The sequence below is a fragment of the Pyricularia grisea genome, assembly GCF_004355905.1.
Source record: "Pyricularia grisea strain NI907 chromosome Unknown Pyricularia_grisea_NI907_Scaffold_8, whole genome shotgun sequence".
Lineage (NCBI taxonomy): Eukaryota > Fungi > Ascomycota > Sordariomycetes > Magnaporthales > Pyriculariaceae > Pyricularia > Pyricularia grisea.
Genome location: NW_022156721.1, coordinates 242,610 through 270,346, shown reverse-complemented (window position 1 = coordinate 270,346; position 27,737 = coordinate 242,610). Strand labels below are relative to the sequence as shown.

Genomic DNA, 27,737 nt, shown 5'->3' with positions numbered 1-27,737 from the left:
CTACAACCCTAACCCTCTGAGGAAGCTGCCTTGAGAGGGATCAAGACAAACAAACAACCTACCCAACACTTGAAGATAGGGCTTTAATGATTATGATAACGAAGACGAAGATGAGGGTCAAAGATGAACTGATTCGAGCCAGAGTCAGTGAAAGCAATCAGGCAAACACAGCATTCACAAAGGGTCACCAACACACAGACCAACATCACAGACCAAGCAGCATCCAGGGTCCATCACCACCACCTGCAGCTCTCCAGAAAGAAGAAGAAGAAAAAACACTCAACCTCGAACACGCCTGTACCTGCCTACCTCTTCCCTGTTATTCCGTTGACTTGCCTCTCTTGGTCTGCAGCCTTCCGCCCCCTCCGGTTCACCTCCACCAAGGCATTTCATGCAGGTACAAAACAGCCACAGCCTCTCCCTCGAATCCACCAAGGAGGGAGGCGTTAATTACCTAGTGATTCCGCTATCCCGAGTATATTCTTCCCGTTTGCCACGTGTCTGCAGCCAGATCCAAGCAAACAAGAATACTCGGGAGAGGCCTGTCAAAAGAAGGAGGGAGGGCCGACCATCTTCTGGACGCACCTGGCGCAGAAGACACGGCTTATGCCACCACCCGTCCCCCTCTCCTCATCAGGTACGGGAAGGGGAGAACGCCCAAAAAAAAAAGTCATCGGCAGAAACCGGCCATCCCGTCAAGGGCAAAATCCCGCTTTATGCCTTTGTCATCCTGCTCCAGATGGCGAACCAGTGGCTTTTTTGGAAGACAGTGAAAAAAAAAAAAAAAAAAGGAAGATACCAGTCGCATGTGCGTGCAGACTGCGCGACCTCCATCTCACGGGCCTCGTATTTTTATTCCTTTCGTCCTCACAAATGGGCTCTGCCGCCCTCATCTGTGCGTTGCCGTTCCAGCGCGCCCGGGTGCAGCCAACACATCGGAAGTCCGCGCATCCCTTATTCTGTGCCTTGCGTTTTCCCTTCAATCAGGGAGCCATTGTGTTTTTGCCCCACGGCCTGATTGGCAAATCCTCTGGTTCAGCCATCCTGCCGGTCGCCGCGGCTGTCTGACTTCGTTGGTCCCTTACATATCCGCCTAGCGCTCGCTTGTGACAAGAGAAGCCATCTCTCTTCGATTGTCCCAGGAGAAACGAATCACGGCAGAAACAAACACCAGCGTGACACGACGCGAGATGGCCGGTGTTCCAGGTGTATGCAAGTAGCACCATTCAATTTTCATATTTTGATTCTAGTTTTACAAACAACGCCACCGTAGATATAGTTGCTATACAAAATTAGGTTGTGAAATCCGTTTCTTCAATCACGCCAACGAGATGGGTATACAGATAAGAGAGATAAAATCAACCAATTAGGCGAGTCCAAAAGAAGCTGCAGCATGCAGTGAAGACTGCGTACAATTTACCGTCTAAAGGATGCGTAATAAGAAATAGGGTGTATCAGATAGATAGATATATATGCTGGAGGTAGCCCTCTGCAGCAACGGTTGTCTGCATTGCAAGGTGCGAGGTGACGGGAGCGTCCGCCGCCTGAATTACAGGCTCAGTGATCCATCAAAAGACAGAGCTGCAGTGAGATGAAGGTAGCCAAAAGATATGGAAAAGAATAGATGTACTCAGTAGTAAAAAAGTAGTCAATTGATAGGTTCTGGTAACTCCATGAGGAGACGACTTTGTAGATGGGAGGAACAATTCTGAGACAGGAGGTTAGGTTTTAAACATTTGGATATCTTGGTAAAACAAAAGTCAAAAAAAATAAAAGGAAATAAAGAAAAAGTAGGTGTAAAGAGCGTCATGATGGGCATCATATTGTTATGTTATGTCTGTTGTAGTATTGACTTTGGAAAGTCAGGTAAAAAGTAAGGAAGGGTGTGAGGGTGGTAGGGCGCGATGGCCGGTGCCATACCCAACACAGGTATCGAGTCTATTCCGCTTTGAAGTTGTTTTTAAAAAGGCGCAGTGAAAATCGTGGTCATAAATCCAGTAGTATCGTGTCCAAGGGCCAGTAAGTCCATCCCAGAGGGGATGGATAGAGATGAGATATCGTGTAAAAGTTTTGTTGTTTACGCCAGTGATCGCCGTCCGTCCGTTCGTAAATGCGTTGAAACCAAAAATAAAAAGAAACCGGTAGTGCGCGCCCAAAACTCCGCGCTAAGTTGCTGGTTGTTGTGACAAAATTCGATTGATGTTTTTTTTTTACTTCTTCATGCCGTTGACCCGCCCGACGATGCTCCTCCAGAACCTCGAGGCACTACCCTGACGGGAAGGTGAGAGTTCTCGAGACATGGCAGCATCTCGGATCATTGGGCCAACAATGTCTTCATCGCCCATGGCGGGGAACTTGCCGCCCTCGCCATCGAGCATGACTGGTACGGTTGAGGGGAGGGTAACATCCTCCTGCTGGTGGCGCCACCTCAGAGCTTCCGATGTGTCCCCGTTACCGTTGCACATGGCAGAAAATCGTGCCACGACAGTATCGTGGGCAAGGCGCCATTCCAGCTCAATCTCGGCCCACTTCTCTTCGGTGAGCTGATAGGTTTTCGAAGTTGCCCCATAATGCTCTCCAGTGCGCACCAGGTGCTTCGTGAAGTTGATTCGCGCCTGGTTCCAATCCGCACGCAGTGCCTCCAAAACAGCCAGGTCCGAAACTTCTTGCGGAACATACGGCTTTGGCAAGATGGTGAAGTTTGCGTGACCTAGCCTGTCGGACCAAGAGTCAGGCTGCTGCAGCTCAAGTCCCAGATTGAACATAGGGCTTGAAACCTCTGAAGGGCATGCAGTGGCAGGGGCGGATATGCTAGAGCTTTGGTAGTGGCGGAAAGACGATATCGAGGGTTTCGTACTGAGCGCCGGGGCGGGGAAATACTGTGGTGAGCTGAGGCTCAGCTCCGGAGAGCTAAAGGTAGTTTGTTGGTATGGCTCAATCTTGGGAAACTCGAGAGGAGACTGAGGCGCAGAGGGTGCAGTGGAAGGTGGCGGCTTGGTCATGAGGGGTGGGAGCAAAGGAGTTGTCGCCATCTCACGCTCACGCTCTAGGCTTCTGCCGAGCTCATTGGCGGCTTCGATATCCAACGGTGTAGGAACCGATATGCTGTCGCGAGAGGTGGCCGAGCTTTCGTAGAAAGATAAAGCTGGTGTCGGGGGCAAAGGGGGTTCGAAGGTACGGTCCAGAGTCGGTCGGCGTCCTCGGGAGACAGAAGATGATCGGCTCGAGGGTCCAATCGACATCGACGGCCGGTAATCTAGAGTGGTTTCCGAGGCAGGGCTGAAGCTTAACGAAGAAGCTGCTGCTCGCCTCTCTGTAGATCTCCACCTGGAGATGCTGGGAAGACGAATCCTTGAGGCTAATCCAGAGAGCGGTGAATCGTTGCCGCCGCTGCGACCCCGTTGCCTCTTGATGGTAGCGTAGGGATAGTCGCTGTCGCTCATAAAATCCATTTCATGATCGGTTTCGTCAATGGGCATCGAGGCGCTGTGAGGAAGTGAGGGCCTGTGATGCTCACAGATCTCGCTGCCTGCAGTCATGATATGCGTTAGCAAGGGGTAACAGGGTAAGGCCATGACTGATATGACATACAAAGACAGTAGGCGTCGTCGTCAATATCCAACGACTCGGGGAAATCGAAAGGCTCTGGCAAGAGAGTGTCGTCGCCATCCCTCTCAAAGGGCTCCTCCTGAACATCGGGCAGCGATCGCTTAGGTGTTGGGGTCTTGGTAGCAGTGGCACTCGTGCTGGCGCTGGTGTTTGTGCTTGAGCTCGTGCTGGCCGTCGGAAGAATGTTTTGGTTGAGCATCTGGGTAGCCACTTGAGCAAGGGCTGCGGGAGATACAGAGCTGTCGGAGCAGTACGAGGCAGACAGCTCAAGTGAGGATGTCGAGCTCGAGTATTGCTGCATGTGTCCGTCGCGCTGAGAGAAGGTCGGGGTGACTGGCGATGCCATCTCCGAGGACGAAATATTATCTTGCAGGTAAAAGAAGGTCTGGTCGGCCTCCTTTCGACGGTCCTCTACCATCTGGGGCAACAGCAATGGCTTCAACTTGGCGGGCATATTGCTTGTAGAACCATCGGCAAATGCGCAACGCGCTCTGGGTGATGTTGTGATGACGGCAGTAGTAAACTGCAGACTTGGAGTTCTGCGCCGTCGTTGAGCTAGTAATTGAATAGACTTCAATCAGAAGCAGCAACGAACAAAAAGGAGGAGCAGTGTGTGGCGCCGTTTGTTTTTTGTTTAGATCGACCGTTGCGCAGACACCGAGGGCGCACAGATGTTTGTAGTTAATGCAGCTTCTGGGCTTGGTCCTCAAAAATTCAGTCGGGGGAAAATTTGACCAGATCCCGTTTCTAGGTAGGTGGGGTTGGTGAAAAAAAAGGTAGGTGCCAATGGGCAGGTTATCTAGTCGGTCGACTTTGTCGGGATGACGAGCGGTTGGAGAGGCACGCGCGCCAAAACCACAACAACAGACAACAGCTTACAACCTAGCAAAAAAAGGATGCGAGCAGGGGGTGGCCAGAAAAAAAAAATAGAGAACAGAAAAGCAAAAGTAACCCAGAAACGTTTCGTGCACGGTCGAATCGGTTGACAGGGTGTGGGTGGACTTGCTTTCCCCTCTTGGTTTGGTGGTGGGGAGGACGGGACAGGGATAAAAGTGGGAGGTCGGGTTGGCCAGACTGAGTTTTCCGCCGGTTGACTTGGATGACGGCACGAGTTGCTGTTGTTGCTGTGGGTGCGAGGTAGGGGCGGGCGGCGAAAAGGGAAGGGGAAAAAAGAAAAAGAAATAAAAACCTTTCGCAGCGTCCTCTTTTCTCCAAAACACGGATCGTCTCGCACAGTACTCCTATATACTGGTCGATGTGACAGAGCAAAGTAACGCTGAACTCCCTCGCAATCAATTACTATAGCAATCGGCTGGTGAGTCCGGGACTTTGAAATGACAACAAAGCAGACGACGAGAGAGACCCTTCATGCGTCGAAATCGATTGGGTCTTCTTTGCTTTGTCTGGGCTCGCGTCCGATCTGGTACCGTTGGCAGCACTTTGGCTCAATGCTGCGGGGTTCGTAATAGTGGTTCGTGAAGACAAGACGACAGAAACTTTAAGTGGGGATCTCGTCTTTTGAAAGGTCGTGTTGCTGTCAGATGGTTTGTTTGACAAGCACACAGCACCGCAATAGAAAAGCACCACGAAGCAAGACGAGTTGCAATGCGACCAGTAAGAATCGAGGAAGTCAAGTCGATAGATGTGACTGGACTGCTCTGTCTTCTTTTTTTGGGGGGTCGGCTCTCTGTCGTGTGTGTCAAGTCTTGGAATATGTCTCGGTGCGTTGTTTGCTGGCTACTTGCTGCGGGGGGAATGGGGAAGTGCGGTTCTCAGTGGTACTGGTCCACGTGTTTAGTCAAGTCGGGCAGCACCGCAACCTATTGGTGATGGCTAGCTTCGTTAGGAGACGATGATGTCGTTCGGCTGGCTCACTGATTCGGACGGGACGACGCGTCTGGTGTGGGTGGTAGCAGCAAGGCAAAGTAGGTAGCGAGGCGAAATGTGGAATATCCCGAAACAGTTGGACTTTCTTTTCTTCTTTCTTTTTGGTGTTTTCTTTCTCTCCCTGCAAAAAGGCTTAAGCGTGCAACTTTCTCCCTTGGTCCCTCAATACAAGCCAAGGGCAATATTCAATTTGTTTCAACAGCCCTGATGTTGTCTTGTTTTTTTTTTTTTTCTTGATTCCTCCCAGGGAACTTGAGTCTGATCACGAAAGACAAAAAGGCCGGGGTAGGTGGTGGCCTGGACGAATCAGACGAACTGCCAAAAAGGCAAGACGGGATGATCCCACGGCAAACGCGGGTGGTTGACCGATTGGGACAGGGCCAGACTTGGGGAATTTGTGCAAACGATTGGACGACAAACAATAGTCGACTCAACTCAGTCAATCAATCAATCAATCGGGTTTGTGTTCCCGTGTTCTGCGGAGTTGATGCTGGGCAGAGATGCAGATGCTCTGCGTATTTGCTTAGGTGGCCCAAAAAAGTATTTGTCCCACGTGAGGTCGATAGTGTCGTACCAGTCAATAGAGGCGATTGATTTCTCTAGCAAGTGCATATAGCCAGCCAGGAAGTTTAGGCGAAGCTGCACAAGGTAGGCTGGCGTTTGAGTTGGTGGATCGACCACAGATCAATTCCCGCCCTTGTTTGGATTATCGTTTTCGTTTCCTAGGAGAGGATAATTCGGTGTTGTTGTGCGTGACCTTGCTTCTAAAGTATAAAATTGTGAAAATGATGGAGCAGGCAAAGAGGCAGTGAGATCTGAAGGTAGGTATACAGCCAGGATAATTACGAGAGACGGAAGTGTCGACGGAACAAGATGTACATGTATCTATGTATGGTCTACGGGTCTTGTCATGTACTTACTGTGCTTCGCATCTAGAAACAATCCTGCGCTTCTAGCCCAAGCCAAGGTCAACACAGACCTACCAGACAGCGGTCACCAAAGCGAGCATCGACAATTGATTCAGGAGTCTGTTCCTCGCAACGGAATGGCGGGAAATTGTAGCATTGTCAAGCCCCTGATTTGCTGTCTTTGGCTCAAGGAGGCACAGTTGTGTACCTGTATGGAGGCTTACCTATTCGCCGACGACTCCGTCTGCTCGCTACTTCCCTTGGCCATGATCCCAGCTCCCAGCAAAGGTTTTTTTTTTTTTCTTTTTTCTTCTTCTCAAGCTTCCCCTACCACTCCAGGATCACCAAGTGGGCGCGGGTATGGGTCATGGAGGGGGCAAGGCTCAAGGTCCAGGGTCCAGGGTCTAGGGTCGACAGGATTTGAGTCCCGCTGTTACTGTTGAATCCTCGTGGGTGGGTGGCAGCCACAGTTTTCCGTCGCCGACCGCTCTGGCAGACAGACACGAGAAAACCCAGAATCAAAGTCAAAACATCAGTCCCAAAAATGATTGTATGAAGGACATTGTCTGAAAGGAATGTATAATGTTGCAAGCATGCATTAGTGTGGTCCCTGAATACTCTGGAAGGCATAGCCGCCTGTATAACACTGACTGGACAGTCAAAGCACAAAAAAAAAAAAGATCGAGGGACATATCTAAACGCCTCGTGGCTGCCGAATCCGCTAGGCTGCCGCCCTCGGGAACTGGGGGCGCATGAGCATAGAACTAAGGTAGGCTAGCACTACTGTACTATATTCGCACCAAGCTTAAAATCTTTATAAGGGATGTTATGCAAACGTTAGCACGTACAGTATGAAATGAATGGTTTGGTTATCTCCTGGAGCCCCGTGCTCTATGATTTTCATACCTAAACTGACACTTTGTATGATGAAGCCCCGGCAACAATCCAGGGTGAGCTTCAATGCCCCCTTTTGGATAGCTTGCGGCGGAGACAAACGTGGCCGCTACCAGGTCAACCAAACAGAAAATGCTACCGAGTCGGAGCCAACCAGCCAGCCATCAATCTGTTGCACGCTACAGCAAAAATCTTTGCTCGTCGCAACGCTGTGGTCGCATTCGGCAATCGCAGCACGAACTGCCGTGCTGTTTTACACTCTTTAAGTTGTTGTAGGATAATACTTCGTAGTTACTGTGATTGTAGTTTCCTCAATTGATTGTCACGATTATGTTTGTTGCGACGACACGGTCATCATTCTTTATCCTGAAAACTAAAGACATATTCTTCACCGAACAAATGCGGGAATTTTCATTACCACCAAAATACCGGTCAAGCGTTAATAAAAGCTTCACTATTGCATTGCTTGCCAAATGGGCAAGGTCACGGGCTTTGGGCCAGGAAGAGCAAAACGTACGAAACAAATGGCGTCACCTTTGTCACTTTCCAAGCTGGAAATGGGGGAGCCAGGGTCACAAAACGAACCGGGCGCAACAGAGTTTTTTTCTTTTTTCTTCTTATGGGTGCATACCCCCGGTGAGTTGGATCCGGATTCGGAAGGATTGCAACCTCGATAGGTAACGGTCTCGTGGTATAACCAGGCCACCGGTAGTATAGTGTCTACCGCAGCATCCGAAAAGTATACCTGGCTGGGTATTACCATTGTAAGAGAGAAAGGCCCCGCTCTCGCCCAGCCGCCAGTCGTTGTCTGGCCCAGAGCTTCAACGGTAGAATCCACAGTAGCAACTAAGCTAGGGGAACAAATCCGTGCAGCCGTTGGCCCAGTTTTGGGAAAGAGTACCCATCTGAGCGCAACCTTTTGAAACTGTGCCAAAAAAGAAGCAAGGTTGCTTGGGCACATTTGTTCCTGGAAAACGACGTCAATAGAGCGAGGTATATGCCTTGATTTTTTTTTTCATAGGCCAATTTGCTGTCAAATGCTGAGTAACGGCTTGCAGTTCTTTGCTAAGTCATACCTTATTGCCCATGAAGCTACCTTACCTTGCCTGGCTGGTTGAGGACTTCCATTCCCCACATTGATGAGGTCAGAGCTTCCCCCAAGCTCCAGCTTGCCATTTCCAACCCACCCAACCCAGGTGAACGAACCAAGCTCATTTGCTCGTTGAAAAATGATAATTAAAGCCTCAGGCATTAATTGTGCAGCTGTTGTTAGTCCCACACAGTCCATTGAGGCTATGCCCCAATTGCCCACATTTACTTGTACCATAGTACAAGATTTACCTACTCCGTAAAGTAGGTAATAACCTACCTTTTGTGTCAGGTTAGGTCAGTTTATGTCAGGTCATGCATTTACGTGTAGACGAGATCCTATCGACCTTGATACTTCGATAGTTGGTTGTTATTCCATCAATTTCTGATTGCTTCTAATGACAAGGGTATTCATTCGACAACATGGTCTATCCTTTCTTACAAGACTTTTCTGTCACGCTGAACTATATCACATATGTCACTGCTTACTCCTGTAATTACGGCCTATAGCTAGCTCCTTAGGTAGGAACAACTACCGGTATTCATTCATGTCAAGGCAACCCTGCGCAATACTCTACCTAGAGAGCTTCGCAAGTTCTTCTTACTACTTCCCTCCTTCTCCCTATGCCCTAATCACACATTCATCTAGTTTAAATCCCTCCCTCTCCACTCTTTGCGGGCCATGATTTTGTGCGATTATAAATTTCGTCACAAATATTTCATACAGAGCATCAACCACTGAGTGCATTCATTAGTATCACCACTGTAGCGGTATTACCACAAATCTCGTCAAGCAAGATCAGCAAGTCTAGGCCTGTCTGCACCCACACCCTATGCCATGCGTCCCGAATCGATTAAAGATCAACAATTAATTACATGTGCTGTAATATCCAATGTCTCTGCCGAAATCGCTAGTCCCCGGCTGGTCAAGCCGGTAAAAAAAAAAAAAAAAAAAAAAAGCCTTGACCAACAAATGGCCAAGCCCCAACAAACCCCATCACAGTTTGGAGGGGAACGAACCAGTCCATAGTAAACGGTGGTGCGGTACAAATCCCAAGTGGTGTTAACATTTCTCCCTTGTTCCTACTGGTAACCAATCGCGACCATCGGAGCAAAGTCAGAAATGACCGCGTACCTGCATATCCTCTTCGCGAGCCCCGCCACCTTAACCTTGCCTTGCTTGCTCCATTCCTCTCTACTCAGACGGAATGGGTCGGGGCTTTTTCAGATGTGTTTTTTTCCCTTTCTTCTTTCTTCCTTGGTCCAACGGGGTTCAAGAACCGGCCACCCTCTTGAGGAGATTTTGCTGACCACCAACTGTCTCGTCTCCATTTACGACCCTGGTCTTGCTCTTTTTTTTTTGGGCCACGTTAAAGATCACCCACGATTCCTTATCCAGCACCCTTTTTTGATCCACACAGCGTGAACACTGGTAGATACGGTTTCGAGACTTTTACCCACCCAAAACCCACCCAACCCCGTCCAGCCCCCTGTTGCACCTGTGGATCACATTCTGCCACTAGGCGGTGAAAATTTTGCCGAAGGCGGTAAACCCGTTTTTTTCGGCCAACAATTACATGAAGCTATTCCCAACTCCCAAACCACACCATTTATTACACCCACCTACCGCAATACCTACCACCTACCACCTACCGCAATACCTACCACCTACCGCAATACCTACCACCTACCGCAATACCTACCACCTACCGCAATACCTACCACCTACCGCAATACTTACCACCTACCGCAATACCTACCACCTACCGCACCATTTACCCCTTTAAAATTCTGCCAATTGATTCAAATCACGTAACCACCCTAATCTTAACCCTTGATCTTGATTTTAATCCCTGTTGGCCAGGCCCACTGTTGTTGATTCATGCATTCTGTCCAATTTGGCCGAAAACCCCACCCAAAACGTACCCAGTGCAGACATCTGCTGTGTGGATCAAAAAAGGGTGCTGGCTAAGGAATCGTGGGTGATCTTTAACGTGGCCCTTTTTTTTTTCCTTCCTTGTTGTATCCATGGTTCCAAGCGGAAAAGCTTTCCGACTTGGAACTTGGGCCCCAGGGCCACCTGGCACCTTGGTAGCGGTAGCCCTATTTAGGCATCGCTCGTCCAGGAAAACTCTTTTTTGTGCTCCCACACCTCATCGATAGTAACGATTGGAAATGCAGCCTACTTGGCAGTAAACCTTGGGCTGCTCCGGGCCGCTCGCTTGGTGGGAGGTTGGCCCTCGGGATCACTTACCTGGGGCTCGCTTGGGCGAAGCCTGGGGGTTGTGTGTGTGTACGAAGTACTATGTGTGTGTAAATCCCGACTTTTTCCTTTCCAGCCCAGTGGTCTTCCCTGTTTGGAACCGGTCTGGAAACAGATGTGGCTATTTGACGTGTCATGGTTCAAGTGATCTTTTTGGTTCCTAGGTCCCTATCTCCGCCCTATTCTGTGTGTGTACTTGAGCTCGGCTTGCTCGGGTCCAAGCTACCGTCTAATCTGTCTACCCTTCTATACTACGAAACGTGTACCTGCTTTGCTATTGTTGACTTAACAAAACCAGGTCGTCAATCATTGATGGTACGATAAAAGGTTGAGTAACATCAAGATTCCATCCCACAGACCTTTTTGTACGAGGGATAGATTCTTCCCTTAACACCAGATCTTGGACGTGCGACGTGCAACAATCGTTCGCTTGCAAGACCGTTTGACTGTGGCGGGCGGCTATCCTTGGTGCCATCTAGCACATGCGTTTTGGTGGCGTTCGAGCTGGGTTGTGTCCTCGTACACACCCTCTTGCTTTTAACAAAATACGACACGATGCAGCCTCCATATCAGATCATCACATACTCGAGCGCGACGGTCAATGTTCTACCCTCTTTTCCCCCTACCACCCTCTTTAACTGCCGACCTCTAGGCAGGGTCTTGGTTGCTCATCCTAGCCGTCAATATCACACAGGGTAGTAGTTTTACTGCGGTAAGCTGCATCGTCGGCCGTAGTATTGTTTTTTGTTTTTGTTTTTTTTTACTCAAAAATAATGGATAATCTCTGCTATTCTTCCCACATGTTGTCCCATCGTCAGGAGCCCAAGGGTAGGGCATAGTAAGCTGCGTCTACATCGGTCGCCCCACTTCGGCATGCCACCGTCGGCCGGTGTCGTCTGCATACTGCGGTACGGCTCCATTCTAGTTCAACAGTAGGGTGTGATGGCGTCGGGAACATCTTTGTTTTGCAGTATATCATGTACGGTTTTGTGGGTTGGACACAGGCAGTAGATGGTCTAGAACTCGCATCTCCTCTGAATAAAGACTCTACCGCGCTCTACACGGGATATCGGCACGGGTCATTTGGGAGGAAGAGAATGCAAAACGAGGCGAAAAAAAAAGAGGAGAAAGTAATGACTTGCAGTTAGTTGGTGAGCCAGAAATGTACAATATTTTGTGGACTTTAAAGCGCATTAGGGCTTTGCGGTTCAACCCGCCGCCGCTAACATGTAAGAAGAAAACAAGAGAAAATTTCTTCACGTGGTGGAGCATACTAGACAAAATTACTTTTTTTCAACAATGATGCCCCTCGCAGACGAGCCAATAGTATAATCACAATAAATCCCGACTGTGTTCTTCATTCTCTTGTCTAGTACACAGTTTGGACAAGACATGCGTCAGGCATAGTATTGCTCAAGCCGCAATAGACTTCAGAGTTAATAAATTCTTATTGGATAAAACTACTGCCGGCTCGGAGAGAACAACCTTACAGGGAAAGGACATAACTTTCTTACACCCAGTCGAAATACCCCTTTCCCATGTCGTGGTAACATACTCTTCTCTCAAAAGTCTAATTTCATTTTTATATCTTATTCCCTTTTTTTGTAAACAAGCAATCCCCTGATTGACCTTCCATATGCATAGTATCGCTTATACTGGTCTTCTACCTGATTCCACCGTTAGACCCAACTTGTGTAGTTAGTGCAATAATATTTCAAGCGCATACCTACACTTCCCGCTGACTTTCATCCCTTCCTGGCTTTGTGTCATCCCACTCAAAAGCGAAGAAGGCTCGGGCCATGTGCATAGCTGGATGAGCGCAACATTTCGTCCAAGGAGCGCCCTGATGTTTTTCGGATGTAAAAAAACGATCTCACATGGGCTCTATTAATCTTCCTGATCTGATCGGTCAGCCCTGCTAGCATCTACCATGTAGTCCAGGCACACCCGTGACAGTTTTTTTTTTCATCCCGAGTTGTTGATCAAACATGTGACTGAATTTCGGGTCTATATCGCCTTCCCGACCACGTCTCAACCGTCTATACACTTTGCGAACACGAGATGACATGCCATCGAGTCTCGGGCATGACGCAACCGAGCCCATTTGTAAGGCTCACCGAAAGATGCCATTCACAACAGCGTAATCGGCGGGATTCAAGGACGGGACAGAGAGGGCTTCTGTCCAAAACACATTGACGCAACACACAGCCACCGCTGAGGAAATTTGCTGCAGAGAAATTAATCATGGATACTTCCCTACCGCCCACCCTTGAGGGCAGCAGTGGTAACAAACTTTGCTGTATTTTCTCGTGTATAAAAAGGCTCGGTACATGCTGTTGACCAAAGGGATGTAGAGGCTGTAGGCCATATCCCACTCTCGCTTTAACAAACTACGATCGAGTCCATCTCGAGAAGATCTGTTGGAGGAATAAAAGAAAAACTCCCAAAAAAAAAATTATAACACCAACCACAAGCCAGCAACAACGATTCTGGAAACCTTCTATATCCTATTACACTCATACTATTAACCCTCCCGCATATAATCTATATACTCTTCTATAACCCAGCCACACAAGTCAACTACTGTCAATCACAATGCGGGGCGTCAAAAGTCTTGCCCTGGCCATCATCCTCCTTCCCTTCTATGGAGTGATGGCCCTACCTGTTGCACCCTCCAGCGGGAGCCTGGATGCCGTCGATGGCGACGTCCAACCAGTGGCCCGGGACACACAGGCATCGGCCGACACAGCCGGGATAGCCAACACAGCCGGAGCTGAAAACATAAACGAAGCTGAAAGGCGCAAGAAAGGTGGTGGTGGTGGCGGTGGAGGAGGAGGAGGAGGCGGCGGCGGCGGTGGTGCTGGCAGTGGATTCTTAGAAATCGGCAAGGATGGCCTCAAGATCGGAGGGTCCGGTTTTGGCTTCGGTGGTGGTGGCGGTGGTGGTGGACGCAACGGTGGTGGAGGAGGTGGTGGACTTGGCAGCGGCAGTGGCGGCGGTGCTGCCACTGGAGGAGGCTACCCGACTGGCAAGCCTGCTGGAGGAGGTTACCAGCCTAGCATGCCTGCTGGAGGAGGTTATCAGCCTAGCACACCTGCTGGAGGAGGCTACCCGCCTAGCATGCCTGCTGGCATGCCTTCTGGCTTCCCTGACCTTAGTACGCTGTTTGGTAAGGGTGCTAGGATTTGATTAACCTCGGAAGCAAGGATTCCTATAGTCCTCATCGGCCCCCGGCGGTGTTCATGTACACATAGTTTTACATAGTTTCGAGATCTTAAAGTAGTATCTGCATACAGGTTATGAAATTTGCCATTTTCCATCCACCTGGCACTTGCTGCCCTCGTCCCTACGTTGGGGATGTATGGTGTTCAGTTTACTTCACGCGGACTACTGTAAGTAGCCGCTACAGATAAAGACCGTAGTTGTGTTTAGTGCATATAAACGACACCCTTGGTAGCAAACGTCGTCACCCATATCTATACTAGACTAGCATAGTCTAGGATACAATACACATCACGACTCGTATAGGTGGTATATAATAATTTATTGGTTGCACACAACTGATTCAACCGCCCAACCTTTTTTTTTTTTTCTCTCCTTTTCCCACTGCGGCAACCTTTCGCGAGGAACAGCACCAGATAACTGAGACAAAGCATGCTGCTACCTTCGATGGTAGATACAGGGGGGACCATCCGATTGCGGCCATGTGCAAACTCGAATTCGATCGGTGATGTGACGATCCTTTTAGGGTTTCTTTTTTTCTCATTTGCCTTCAGGGCTGTTCGTCCATAGCAGATAGTCTTGGCTCCACCATCACACCTCCACGAGAAAGACGAAAGAGAGAAAATCGTGTTCCAATGACCACATATCGCGTCATAAACCAATGCAGACGCGAATACGTGACAGTGAAGTAAAGATTTTTTTTTCGCGTCCAAGTTGTGGTTCGGCTGCGTGGTTTTTTTTTTCTCTCTTTTTTTTTCCTTCATCGTCAGGTGTGGCAAGCACCATGCCCCGGAAGCCCAGTACCTTGCATTAGCTCAAGTTGATGGAGGGTCGGCGAACCCTTCTATTCGGCCAGCCCAAAAAGAGGTTTTTTTTCTCTCTCCCCTGGTTGCATCCATTACAAAAAGAAAAATGAAATTGAAAAAAAAAAAATCTTCCACAGTGTAAGGATATGTCATTCTTTCAAGGTTCTCGGTAGAAAGCCGCCGAATTTTGGAGCCGAGAATTCTTTTTTTTTACAATTTCTCCTCTCTCTCGCCCACGTTTCGCCGAGCTCTGCCCGATGATGCATTTGTGATGGGAGCGCCCTAATAGTGGATTAGCTTGGCTCGGCAAGTTGAATTTTTTTCTTAATTCTCCCCTCCAGCTGCCTTAATTTGCTCGAATCACATGAAATCTGTGGCTTTCGGACCATTTCTCTCCCGCGCCAGGGTTTATACGGAGTACGTCCCCGGCGATGCTGTAATCAGTTGATGAGTTGGCGCTCTCTTCTTGGTGCGCTATCCGTATCTCGATTTCCACTCATGAGCGGTCTAGTGCTGCCCGTGGGGAAACATGCTTGTAGAAAAAAATATTTGGTGGTGGCGGTGAAGTACGGCGTAACTCCTCGCGAAGGATGTGAGTCTTTTTTTATGATGGTAAATCTTTTCTTCTATTTTTCTTTTTCTCGCACATTATTTCCCTCTTTTTTCGAATATACAGTGCCAAAGTGTACTATCTATCCTCTTTGCATTTACATGTGGCTTCTTGAACCTGTGATACATGCGAATGGGAAAGGGAGGCATATAATCTCACCGCCTTGGCACCACATAAGGTTGACGTCCCTCCAACTGCGCATATCAAGAGACCACTTGTGTGCATCAGCTGGCCCTCGCTTACGGTAGCTTAATTCTAGAACCTCGCTTTCTTCACCGTTTCTAGCTTGTCCACGAACAAGACTTTTTTTCTTTCCTAAGCGAGCTGTGGTGGCGAGAGTTGAGGATTGGCGAGCAAGCTTATTAGAGAAATTTACGAAGTAGCTTCGGGCTTTTAGCGATGGGATGGCTGCGTTTTGTTGCCAAGTCTGCCTACCGGCTCCCTGGGTCGGCATTGTAAACTGCATGCTGAATCAATGTAGGCTCGCTTGGCTACCTACGACGGTTTTTTCACTTGAGTAAGCTGATCTCCTGTCAAGTCTGGAAGCCGGAGGTCCGTAGTTCCCCGTGACAGTTCCCAACTTTATGTAGGTTATATCCCTCTTGGAGCAGGGAACGCAACTGGAATGTCTATTGCCTGTTATTCTGGAATATTGTTAGTACAGAGCAAGTAGTATGATGCTTCTAGAACTACGTAGTGCGTTCAAGAGGTGCAAGTTCGGGTATCTTGGGCGAGGAAATGTGTAGTGAAAGCAAATGCTCAGGGTAATTGCCTACGGTAGTATTACATTCGTCCAAAGTAAGTTAAAACCTCAAAGCCTCGGGATTTCCCTATGATCTGATCATGAGCTAAGCAAACTCACTCTGTCTGCTTATCACCGGCACCATCGGCAACGTCGGTATTGGTCACCACATAAACCTCCATCATTGCATCTTGAACCACGACTTGTTGCGTTTTCCAGCCTTCATCATTTTTCACACGCGAAGCGGCCATATCCATGTAGTAGCCACCTTCGCCTAGGAGAAGAGTTGCTGTTGTATCAGGATCAACCCGTATTCCTGTGCTTAGGGCCCCTGCAGAGTCGCCTATCCAGTATCCTATGCTTGGTGTCGCTTCTCTGTATTCCATCCCTCGCTCTTCTTTGGATTTAAAGAGCTTATTAACAGGTATACCTAGCCTCCTCGAGCGAAAGACGCGCAAGATTGGCTGAAGCTGGAAGAGGAAATGGGGAAGCCCCTTCTCAGGGCAAGGAAAGTAACCGCCTATGACCGTTTTAGACGATCTCTTCTCTGCGCTCGTGGTGAACAAAATGACATGCCCGGAGAAGTTTCCAGAGATTGCTTCTAGTACACGCTTCATTGCATCATCCCGATTGTCGAAATTAGTTTGAGCTGATGCCTGTAAGATGAATTGCGATTCTTCTTTTTGGTCCTGATTGCTGCCACTGCTTGTTTGGATAGTCGGCGCAAACAGTGAAATTACAGCGCCAAGTTGAGAGAATCGAAACTCCCTGGCGGGTGGCTTCTTCTCTTTTGTGTCCTCACTAGGGTGAAAAAGGACTCCCCAGAGCTCTTGGAAGCGCAGTAGAAGATTAGGCTGGATGGTGTTATTAGTATTATCAACAAGACTGCCGATATTTGGTTGGTTAGTGTGTGTTTGCTCACCATTAACCTAACTGCCGCATCCGAAATCTGCCGAACCGGCATAGTCCCGTCGATTCTGTCGGTCCCCATGAGGGTGTTCACCAGTGCCTCTGTCAGGCCCAAGTCTCTGGAATTGGCCTCAAGAAAATCACCGTGATGTAATGACAGCCCATGCCTCCATTTATTTGCTCTCTCGTACACGCGCAATCGCAGCAGCAAGTCCATCAAGGTGTGTACCTCGGAGCGCCCAGCTACATGTCCACGTTGTACCGCAGGGATCCCACCTTTGCTCGCAACCAGCCTCTGCGCCGTCGGCTGAAGTTGTTGCGCTGTGGGGAGCGAGTGGATGTGCGCCGGAGCAGCCATGATCAGCACATCCATAATATCGTTAAGAGCGCTCGAATAACCCTCGTTGTTCTGCTCTGATTTCTCGCTGTCCGACTCAGAGACATTGTATACGAGACTGCTGAACATGCGGTCAAAACCGGATTGTCGATTGCACAAAGCACCATCCTCACGCCAATACACGTTCGCATCGTCCAAAGTGCCAAGCATCTTGTCGCACCGAAAGACGGTCAGGAGTACAGCAAGCTTGAACTGTTCAAAGTCTACGAGCGCATCTTGAGGCTGCGGACATGGGGGAGGTGAAAACGGATGGTCTGCGTAGAAAAGAAAGCTTCCCCAGAGCAGCCGGATAGCATTCTCGGAGATGATGGTGTCCTCATAGTTTGATCTGATTTGGTTGCGAAGGCTTTGCTCGGTCCAACCTAATATGGAGAATGATTAGGGTGATTCTTGATATCAGCTTGTTCTGAGGGACGATATGTTGTAGAACTAGTTCTAGTGTCTGCAGACATCCAAAACCAAACCTACGTTTTCTACCAGACACATCGATGGCATGCTGATCAAAAGTCGAACGGAGGTGCTCTCGCTCCTTGAATCCCAGTTGCAATGCAAGCTTTTCTGTCAACTCGTGACGAACCGAAGCTTCCATCACCAAGTTAGTTAAAGAGGGACACAGATTGGAGGTTCGCTGTGGGCAAAGGGTTGGGGAAGCAAGTTGCTTGTCAACATACTGCGAGTCGCTGCATCGAGATATCGCTTAACATCCCGCCTCGCGTGTCCAAAGGCGATAGATTGGATCAAATTATCCAAAGAAGACAACATAGTGTCTCCAAGCTTCCTAGGTTCTGGACAGGTTGATAAGAGGATCCGATTAGAGAAGCAAATTGCCGATCGCAACTAATCGAAAAGTGCTTGTAAAGGGACAAGGTTATAGTGGAGTTGACTCGGGAAAAGACAACACGGTCGGTCCTTCTTTTATCTTCTAGATTACCTAGGTAGGCAAGGTACCGTACCTTAGGTAGTTACCGACACCGGCAGGTAAGGCTGGCAGGTAGTTACAGGGCCACGCACAATAGCTTGACGTGTACTTTTCAAGCTCATTTTACACGTAAATTGATGTCATTTCCAAGACTTACGAAGTCATCGCCTTCATTTCTTGACATTAAAGTCGACCTTTTTTTGGAGCTGAAGGCCACCATGGGATAGATTTAAGAGTTCCAAGTACAGTAGACATCTAACCATGCAGCATTCCAGTAACCAAGACGTGGGGTAAATGCGGCAGTGTCAATGCTAACAATCGACAGCTCAATATTCCGTGCTGCATGGAAAAAGAACACTGCTGCAACGTACCCAAATCGACTTGCATGAAAACAGCTGTAGCTCCATTGGCATTCACCTCTGTGTTTCGTGGGACATGCATACCCGCCATGAACTAACCGCAAAGAAGCAAGCGATTGAAGTCGAGCCAAGAAAAGAATAATATAGAGCGAGGAGTCATTGATAGGTTCTTCTTCCCTGGGTGTCTTGGCCGGCTGGCTTGACATTTTCTAAGCCTGGGGGCCTCTAATTGTGTGTTTTACCCTGATCTTTTGTATTGGCAGATCTGAATAGTAGGATATACCTTGGAAAATGAGTACGCTACAGTGCAAGCTTGCATCAGAAGCTGAGCAGAATATCAAGGCCGTGAGAATGAGTACTTACAATCCAAGTAGACATGTGCATATATAGTGGCTAGTTCCTTCATTATTTTCGGCTTGCCCTCTCCTAGATCTGCTGGAGAAGCAACCCTACTTACAATCCCTCAATTTCAAATAGCCAAGAACGACTAAAAACACAGCTATATCCAGCCATGCTTCCTATTACCTTGTCTTGGTGCTATTGACCTCATCAGCCCGGCCTCTGCATACCCAAAAGACAACAGACATCACCAGGTACCAAGAGCATGGTCATGTATACCCTCGCATCTCATCCGCCGCTGGCAGTAGTAGCAGCAGCAGCAATTTGTAACCGCAGTCCCTGATCGCGCTGGAGAATTTCAAGCGGAGCGCCGAAGTGTTCTTCGGGAGCATTGTTCCGGAGCTGCATCAAATATCTGTAGGCGACTGTCTAGCTGCCCACGACATTTCTACTTCCGGAAAGTTTGTCAGGGCGCCTGCTATCAGAGGCAGAAACGCTGCAGCACCGACTGCTATCAACGGCAGCAGCAAATCGCTCGCTGCAAAGTCTCTGAAGGTTATTGACGTCCCCAAGCTCGTACCCTAGAACTACCAACCCATAGCAGTCTATATGGAATGGAACAAAGACCAACAAACTACAGTGGCAGGGTTTCGCCTACGACATCTGTGCGCAGATCAGCAATATGGGGGTTCATCGAGCACGGCGAGAGCTTCTCGTCCGATGACTGGCCTGAAAATAACTTCTTGAGGGAAGCGGGCTCCGGGCTAGTGAGCTACGCGAACCTCGGGCCGATCAAAAACGGTCTCTGCCACGAAGATATCGCGACGCTTGGCAGAATCATCGTCGGGGAGAACCCCACAAATACTCGTTCATGGGAACCGTGGGCACAATTGCAAGAATTTCGCGCAGGCCCTGTATAAGAAGATATAATAAAAGTTTATCAGGACTTCGGATTTAAGGATCGGTCGGGGAAGGATGCTAGATGAAATATTGGATTTCCTCATGAGCTAGCTTAAGGTAGGTATCGTGTGGTCAAAGCTATCGCTTAGACAGGATGAAATATGTGGATGATTGGTTGACGAATAGATACAGTCTGTATTTCTGCCAGGGTGTTTTCAAGCTGATGTCAAGGGTGCATGACAAGGATTTATATGTTCATCTACTTTCAAAGGTCATAAGATCCAGGGGCTGTGATTGTAAAAGAATGGACGGATGCTCAACAGAATCGAGCTTGAAAGAGTCTCAACTTGTACGGAGTTTCCAATGAAATTAATGCCAAATGTGGCGTCGCAGAAGGGTCGAACCGGGAGGTGCAGAAAAATGACGGAAGAGAGTGGCTTTTCAACATCGGCTCCCTTCCAACAGCAGAGAGCCCTTTTTGTTAACATCTGCTGGTACCTCTATATATGTACCTAAGCTTCACCGCCAATCGACCTTTGTTTACCTCTATGTAAACCTAGCCAGATACCTACCTAAGGTGCCTACCTAGATATTCGAGATATTAAAACAAAAGCATTGAGAGAGGTGCTGTGTGACCTTAAGCACACTACCGAATTGGGCAGGAGTTTGGTGGGCCGACCCGAAACCCCCGCTGTCAGGGGTCCATTCCATTGGGAGTTGGAAATGATGACCCCGCCAAAAAATATCTCCAACGATGAGCTTGCATTCAACAAATAGACCGCCAATTAACCCGACCCCAGTTACAACTCTATTTCTGGAAGCCTGCAAACCAACCTACCTTAGCCATCCACAGGAAACAACCATCATACGCAAACGATAATCATGGCTTCAGAACAAACATTCCGCGCCACGACCACGGCACCGGTCAACATCGCCGTGGTCAAGTACTGGGGCAAGCGTGACCCCAAGCTCAACCTCCCCACCAACTCGTCCCTCTCCGTGACCCTCGCCCAATCCGACCTGCGCACCCTCACAACCGCGACCTGCTCGTCCGACCGCCCCGCCGCACAGGGCGACAGCCTGATTCTCAACGGCGAGGAGTCGGACGTCTCGGGCGCTCGCACCCAGGCCTGCTTCCGCGAGCTCCGCGCCCGCCGCCGGGCCCTCGAGGACGCCGACTCATCGTTGCCCAAGCTGTCGACCTTTGCCCTCAAGATCGTCACCGAGAACAACTTCCCCACCGCCGCCGGCCTCGCCTCGTCGGCAGCTGGCTTTGCCGCCCTCGTCCGCGCCATCGCCGACCTGTATCAGCTCCCCGACAGCCCCGCCGAGCTGTCCAAGATTGCACGCCAGGGTTCCGGCTCCGCCTGTCGTAGTCTGTTTGGCGGCTATGTTGCATGGAGGGAGGGCACCGCGGCCGACGGCTCCGACTCGCTGGCTGAGCAGGTCGCACCGGCGTCTCACTGGCCCGAGATGCGGGCTATCGTGCTCGTCGCCAGCGCCATGAAGAAGGGTGTCAGCTCGACATCAGGCATGCAGCAGACTGTCGCAACCTCGAGCCTGTTCAAGCAGCGCATTGCAGAGGTGGTGCCCGCCAACATGAAGACCATGGAGGAGGCGATACAGAACCGGGACTTTGCCGCATTTGCCGAGGTCACGATGCGCGACAGCAACTCGTTCCACGCGACCTGCGCCGACACCTACCCGCCCATCTTTTACATGAACGACACCTCGAGGGCGGCGATCCGGGCGGTCGAGGCCATCAACGCCGCGGCTGGAAGGACGATTGCGGCCTACACATTCGACGCCGGCCCAAATGCCGTCGTCTACTTCCTGGAGCAGGATGCTAAGGTGGTTGTGGGAAGCTTTGCCAAGATCGTGGGTGACGTGGATGGCTGGAAGGATGGTGCAAAGGACTTTGCCGCCGAGGGTGTGGCGATAGATGAGGCTGTTGCTGGTTTGTTGAAGAATGGCATTAGCAGAGTTATCATGACTAGCGTTGGCGAGGGCCCTGTCAAGTCGGATCAGCACTTGGCCTGAGCGACACGGCTGACGGTGTGATACAGGGATTGAGGGGCAGGCACGGACAGGCATTCAAGCCTGGCAACCTGGGTATCCATTTTTGATCTTGGACCCTTCACACAATTAATGTTAGTTCCAGGCAAAGAAACTTGCAAGTTTGCTCTATAGATAGGTAAATTTTAAATCCCAGCGGTGTCAGCTACTATAGACCACAAAAAAAGACTAGCCCAGGTGCCCTTCCATGCCTGCATACCTACCTACCTAACTACTGCAGCTTTTTGAGACATTTCATGAGATGTCCCTCCATGCCACTTCGTAGGCAGGCAAGGCAGGCTGTTTCTGACATGTGCATGTGCGTGCAATGTGGATTTCCCCGCGCCCCTCATCCAAACCCCTGAATGCAGCGTTGTATTTTGTTAGTCAGCACTACGTCAGGGGTGGGAAAGCTTACCTTGGCCTCACTTGGACAACGCGTTCCAGTTGTACAGATTCCCGCAAAAGGCGCGACGTCTTTCATCAAAAAAGAAGGCAGCCATCAAAAGGTAGGTGAATGGCAAGGTAGGTGCAACGTACATTGTCCAACACCGGGTGTTGTTTGCTTGCCTCCTCAGTCCTTCATTTGGTCCCACGCCAGTTTTTGTTTTCGATTTTCTCCCGTCGATCTTGTCCATCTTTCTCACCCTTCCCATCAGACCAACTCGGCCCTTCTTTTCTTCCCATCTCATCCCGATTCCCCACCTCACCTCATGGTCCGGTTTGCATTTTGAACAAAAAAAAAAAAAAAAAAAAAAACCAGACGGATTGTCAACAGTCTCGCATAGCGCTGCGACCATCTCACCATGACTGCTAGGATTTTTGATGTTGACCAAACGGGAAACGTGCTTTGCTCGTATGACCATGGCGACCGTGTTGACAACAATTCGGACGGCTCTATGAAGATAGTACGTTTGAACTTGCCTGCTTGAAACGAAACGAAGCTATTCCCACAAGCCCCACGTCGCATTCGTCTCTCTTACTTAGCACGCCACCACCCTACCATTGACCAGTCCGCTAACGTCTGTGCAGGAGAAAACCCATGTACCCTTGATCAAGGCGATCTTCTACGCATTCCTTCCCGCCGGTTTCCCACACACCGTCACCGAAGACTACCTCCACTACCAGATCTACGACTCTCTCCAGGCCTTCTCCTCATCCATCGCCTCTCTGCTTGCGAACCGCGCCGTGCTCGAGGGTCTCGGTGTTGGCGATGCGTCGCAGTCTCCCACGGCCGCCTTGGTCTTGAAGATCATACAAGATACTATCTCGCGTCTGGCTACAATCATGTTTGCCCATCGCATGGGCACTGCCATTGAGCCCGAATGTAAATCGTACCGATTCTTGGCCGACATCTTCAACGACGCTGCCCAGATTCTGGATCTGCTTGTGCCCGTTCTTCCCCTGTTGCCCAAGGTTTCGGTTCTGGTCACGTCGGGATGTCTGCGCTCACTCTGTGGTGTTGCGGCGGGTGCCAGCAAGGCCAGCTTGTCCGCCCACTTTGCCAAGACGGGAAATCTGGCAGAGCTCAACGCAAAGGAGGCCAGTCAAGAGACAGTCGTCAGTCTGGTCGGCATGTTGACTGGGACAGCCGTCGTCCACATGGTGGAGGATAAGACGGCCGTGTGGTGCTGGATGATTGTGTTGATCTGCATGCACCTGATGATGAACTACCGTGCCGTCCGAAACGTCCGCATGCTCACCCTCAACCGTCAGCGTGCAACAATTGTCTTTCGCGAATTCCTCGAGACAGGCAAGGTCTTGACCCCAGCTCAATGCGCCTCTCGTGAAAGTATCCTGCTCAACAGCCGCGGCAACATGAGCAGCAAGAGTGGTGACTACAAGGGATTTTGTCAGTTCGCCAGCTATGGCGACGTCATGAACTGGCGACCATGGGGCTACCACCGTTATGACTTTGAGACAGATGACTATTTTATGGGCATCTATCACTGGAGATCAACCTTTTACATTCGCATCGCAATGAAGGAGACCAGCCGTGAGGGTCGGGCTAACGGCCCACTACTGGCTTGGTTCGACGCTGTTGCTCATGCCTACCACTTTGATTCGGCCCTCAAGGATGGCCTCGGTAGCCATACGGAACATGCTGGCCCTGCCGGCTACATCTCACCAGAGACCAAGGAGACGGTCCTCAAAGCTTTAACTGCCGCCGGCTGGGATATTTACGACGGACAGCTCGAGATTAGAAGTCCCGTGCGCGTGCGTATTGCTGACGCTGCGAAGAAGGGCATGTAACCTCCCTTGAGTACTTGACACGCCCCGAGTGCAAGGCCACCTGGCTCTGCATATGGGATCTCCCTTGGCTTGACTCTATCGTTACTTTTGCGTTTCGTTTATGTTTTTCTTTTGTTTTATCCGTATGATTGACGATAACTGCATGACACGGAAACCATCCGGACAACAGAACGGGAACATGAGGGAATTTTCCTTACAACAACGAGGGATGCTCATTTGCTGATACTTTTCATTTGTTTTGCAGTCCCATTTGCGTTGCCACCCTCGGAGAAGGCGGTTATCATCTCCCAACACCAGCACCACACACCATCCATACCATCTTCTCACGGACAGTATCATACAGTACCCCAGGAGATGAAGCACGACTAGACTGGTGAGGTAGTTTGGACGACAACAGAAGCTGGTACGAATGATTGAAAATACTAGGGATGGAGTTTTTGGGGGTTTGACTTCCTTTTGCCTTTTCAAATCCGGGAGCCTTTTACCTATTTCTACTTTTCACTTTTCTCTTCTTGTTCGCGCAAATGATACCATATAGGGATGGCGTCGAAGGCGTTCTAATTTTCAGGCCACTCTACTTGACAAACAGTGAAAAACCATTTTGGTCATGTGTATGCGGGTGGCACTATGCGAATATCCTTTGGCTGTGACCCAACATGAACTGGAGAGAAATGGAGTGGACCGCGAGCTGATATAAACCACTATGATCAACTTGTGTCATTTATTCTTCAGTAGCTTTGACAAGGAGAGCAATCGCTTGCCATGAAGTAAGTGATCTGGGTATGTAATGGATACTGTTACAATGGTTGGTGTTTTGGTTTGTTTTTATATTACAAATCGAGGCTTTCGGGCATCTCAAATCGACACAGCTGCTGCGCTGGTATAGCTGACAGCTATCACATGGCCATTCAACTCTCGTCGTCAACATCTTACAATGAGGTTCAGCTCCATCTGACCATCGTCCTCCAAATCCAATCAAGGATCAAACCGCCCAGACTCTATGCAGCACCAATGAACCTCAACGCTCTCATCTTGACACCCTCCCAACTGTTCAACTTGGGCCTTACATCCAGATAAAAGTTTATCTGCGGGCCCTGCTGCTGCTGTTGCCGCGCAGCCCCAGGCCTGCCCGCATAAAAGTCAATCACGTACTCGATCTTCTTCCCGCAGCGATCGACGACCCAATCGTGGCGATCAAAGGGCGCCGTGTACCCCAGCAGGGTGTTGAACCTCGCGCGGGGCGTCATCTTGGCGGCGAGCCCCGAGAAGCTCTCCAGCTTTGGGCCGCCGCACTTGTTCCCGCCGGGCCCGTCCAGGTACGGCGCCTCCCACTCCTTGATCTCCTTCCAGGCGCGCTCGTTGACGGCGTTGTGGATGGGAACGACGGTCCGCATGTCGACGGGCCGCGTGTCGCCCGCCGTGCCCTTGCGCTTCAGCGCCTCGAAGAACATCTTCTCCGACGGGTAGATCCAGTTCCCCGTGTGCGGGTCCGCGCCGGTTTCGATCTCGTGGTTGACGGGGCGGGATGACGCCGGTGCTGTAGTCGTCGTCGTCGACCCTGCCGGTTGGTTGGGTGACGTCGATGACCGCGGGATGGACGATACCACGCGGTGCTCGTCGAGTTGCGGTCGGGGCGCAGGCCGCGCCGTCTGTGGTTCGGGGGTTGTTTGTGATGCGGTGCTGGGCCAGAATGGAACGCGCCAGCTTAATGGGTTCCATGATGATAATGATGATGATGATGATGATGAAGAAGAAGAGGAGCCTGGCGAACTGGAGGTTGGTACCGGTGGTGGTAATGACGAGGAGGCCGAGGCCGGCATCGGGTGTGGTGGCATTGGCGGCGGCGGCGCGCCGGCTTCCTGTGCGGCGCGGGCCTGCTGCAGCCAGACCTCGCGGGATTTGTGGTCGACGGGGCACTTGTCGGCCGCAGCGTCGTTGCTGCTACTGCTGTCCGCCATGGTAAGACTGTTTGGTGTGAAGACAGATGTTGGGCAGACGGGATATAGGCCTGGTTTGGAGAGCGCTGCAGGATTTGTACCTATGTAGAGTAAAGTAGGGTGACAAAAAAAAGTGGATGTGATCTTTTCAAAGCTTCAGATTATTCCCGACAGGCTGGTCACGTCACGTCGTCGCAGCAAGGCTCCTAGAGCGCGGCAGAAAAAAAACATTTAGGCGGTGAAGGAATAAGTGCCCAATGGAAGCCAACGCAAACAAGCTTAACAGCCTACAATGCGAATTCCAACACCTGTGAAGGACGGATCGACCACAATAAGCTGATATGTCAAATAATGACATCGAAAATCGCTTCAAACCTCATCTCGACATACTAACCTAGGTACTTGGGATCAAAAAGACTGATGCACCGATGGACAAAAAATGGAGACACCAAGAATCGAACCTGGGACCTCTTCCAACCAAGGCAACTCGTTGTTGCTAAGGAAGCATTATACCACTAAACCATATCCCCATTGGTTGAGATCGAGCTCCCATGAAAAGATTCATATTGTTACGTCACGTGTCCCACCACACAACTCCCACAATCCCCTCCAGCCAACCTACATACTACCTACTTACTTACAGTTGACACGGTTAGGTTTGATTGTAAATTCAGATCAGACCAGCACTGCCTGGCTGCTTCAGTACTCTAGATGCCAAGCCATTCAACTGGTACCTGCAGTTTGATGTCTGTAACTAAGTTGCCATGCAGGAGTCAAGCACCCAACTGAAGGCTAGGTTCACGAAACATCTCATAATCACGGTAATACCTGCCGACTATTGTAAGAAGCAAATGTTTCACCCAGTAGGAAGGTAAGGTAGGTACCTAGTTTCTCAACCAGTTTGTTTTGTAGTCAAATAGGTCTGATTGGTAGACCAATACTAGCTTCTGCTGCTTGTTAGTGACTGCATCGTGCTTATCAAATCTTAGCGACTTCGAGTAAGGTAGCATAGGTAGTATACAGTGTTGTTACAGCAAGAGTTTGACCTAGGTCATGTATATATGCATAAATGGCCTTCTTTTGAGCTTTCAAAACTCCAGTTGCATTTTTATGCGCTTTGATATCGAATCGTCGTCTACTATTATTATACGTAGTAACTGGCATAAACCAGGTCGCATCTCTAATCCCTGATATAATCCTTGGTAGATCGCAGCCCTACAACAACCTTTTTTTCCATGGGGCGAGTGAAAACCGTGTAGCTTCTGTCTTAAGAGGGTCCAGTTCTAGTACAGTCTAATCAGATTGCTTTTGGGCATCCCAACGCCAGCACAAAGGGTCTGGAATGCTTGGCCACAGAATCTGGAGGTCGGACAAAACTCGCATAGAGACGCAAACAAAAAACAACAAGGCCCAGATCAGCCCATGGCGGTATGCATGGCTCGAAAATGCTGCAGGATGCCGAAAACTCTCCGCAAAGGTAGGGTGGTGTTGCCTACTCGCGTAAACATGTGCACTTTTTTTCAATATGGTACGCATTAGCGATATCGGCCTTTAAAAATCTTGGAAATCTTTGAATTCCAGTTTTTTTTTTTTTTTTTTTTTAAGCCGTTGTTATCCCCACGCCCGCCTCCAGGTAAGC

General features: G+C 49.8%; 6 protein-coding genes across 6 annotated transcripts; 3 read left to right on the top strand and 3 right to left on the bottom strand.

The window, feature by feature from the left end:
* Positions 1 to 1,201: 1,201 nt before the first annotated feature.
* PgNI_11954 (uncharacterized protein) lies at positions 1,202 to 5,117 on the bottom strand. The gene is made up of 2 exons (XM_031131912.1): positions 3,592 to 5,117; positions 1,202 to 3,529 (listed from the first exon to the last, which is right to left on the bottom strand). The coding sequence occupies exons 1-2, from the start codon at positions 4,061 to 4,063 to the stop codon at positions 2,211 to 2,213; spliced, it is 1,791 nt and encodes a 596-aa protein (XP_030977214.1). The 5' UTR covers positions 4,064 to 5,117; the 3' UTR covers positions 1,202 to 2,210.
* Positions 5,118 to 13,245: 8,128 nt separating this feature from the next.
* Positions 13,246 to 13,928, top strand: PgNI_11953 (uncharacterized protein; the record flags this gene model as incomplete). The annotated part of the gene is made up of 2 exons (XM_031131911.1): positions 13,246 to 13,807; positions 13,915 to 13,928. 2 exons carry the CDS (start codon positions 13,246 to 13,248, stop codon positions 13,926 to 13,928), a joined length of 576 nt encoding a protein of 191 aa, XP_030977215.1.
* A 2,218-nt stretch (positions 13,929 to 16,146) lies between these two features.
* PgNI_11952 (uncharacterized protein) lies at positions 16,147 to 18,166 on the bottom strand (the record flags this gene model as incomplete). Its single annotated transcript, XM_031131910.1, has 4 exons — positions 18,008 to 18,166; positions 17,805 to 17,918; positions 16,953 to 17,698; positions 16,147 to 16,884 (listed from the first exon to the last, which is right to left on the bottom strand). Exons 1-4 carry the CDS (start codon positions 18,096 to 18,098, stop codon positions 16,147 to 16,149), a joined length of 1,689 nt encoding a protein of 562 aa, XP_030977216.1. The 5' UTR covers positions 18,099 to 18,166.
* Positions 18,167 to 20,735: 2,569 nt separating this feature from the next.
* Positions 20,736 to 21,893, top strand: PgNI_11951 (uncharacterized protein; the record flags this gene model as incomplete). Its single annotated transcript, XM_031131909.1, has 1 exon — positions 20,736 to 21,893. The coding sequence occupies one exon, from the start codon at positions 20,736 to 20,738 to the stop codon at positions 21,891 to 21,893; it is 1,158 nt and encodes a 385-aa protein (XP_030977217.1).
* Positions 21,894 to 22,383: 490 nt separating this feature from the next.
* Positions 22,384 to 26,220, top strand: PgNI_11949 (uncharacterized protein). The gene is made up of 2 exons (XM_031131907.1): positions 22,384 to 22,816; positions 22,941 to 26,220. Exons 1-2 carry the CDS (start codon positions 22,715 to 22,717, stop codon positions 24,159 to 24,161), a joined length of 1,323 nt encoding a protein of 440 aa, XP_030977379.1. The 5' UTR covers positions 22,384 to 22,714; the 3' UTR covers positions 24,162 to 26,220.
* Positions 25,160 to 26,119, bottom strand: PgNI_11950 (uncharacterized protein; the record flags this gene model as incomplete). The annotated part of the gene is made up of 1 exon (XM_031131908.1): positions 25,160 to 26,119. One exon carries the CDS (start codon positions 26,117 to 26,119, stop codon positions 25,160 to 25,162), a length of 960 nt encoding a protein of 319 aa, XP_030977218.1.
* Positions 26,221 to 27,737: the final 1,517 nt, after the last annotated feature.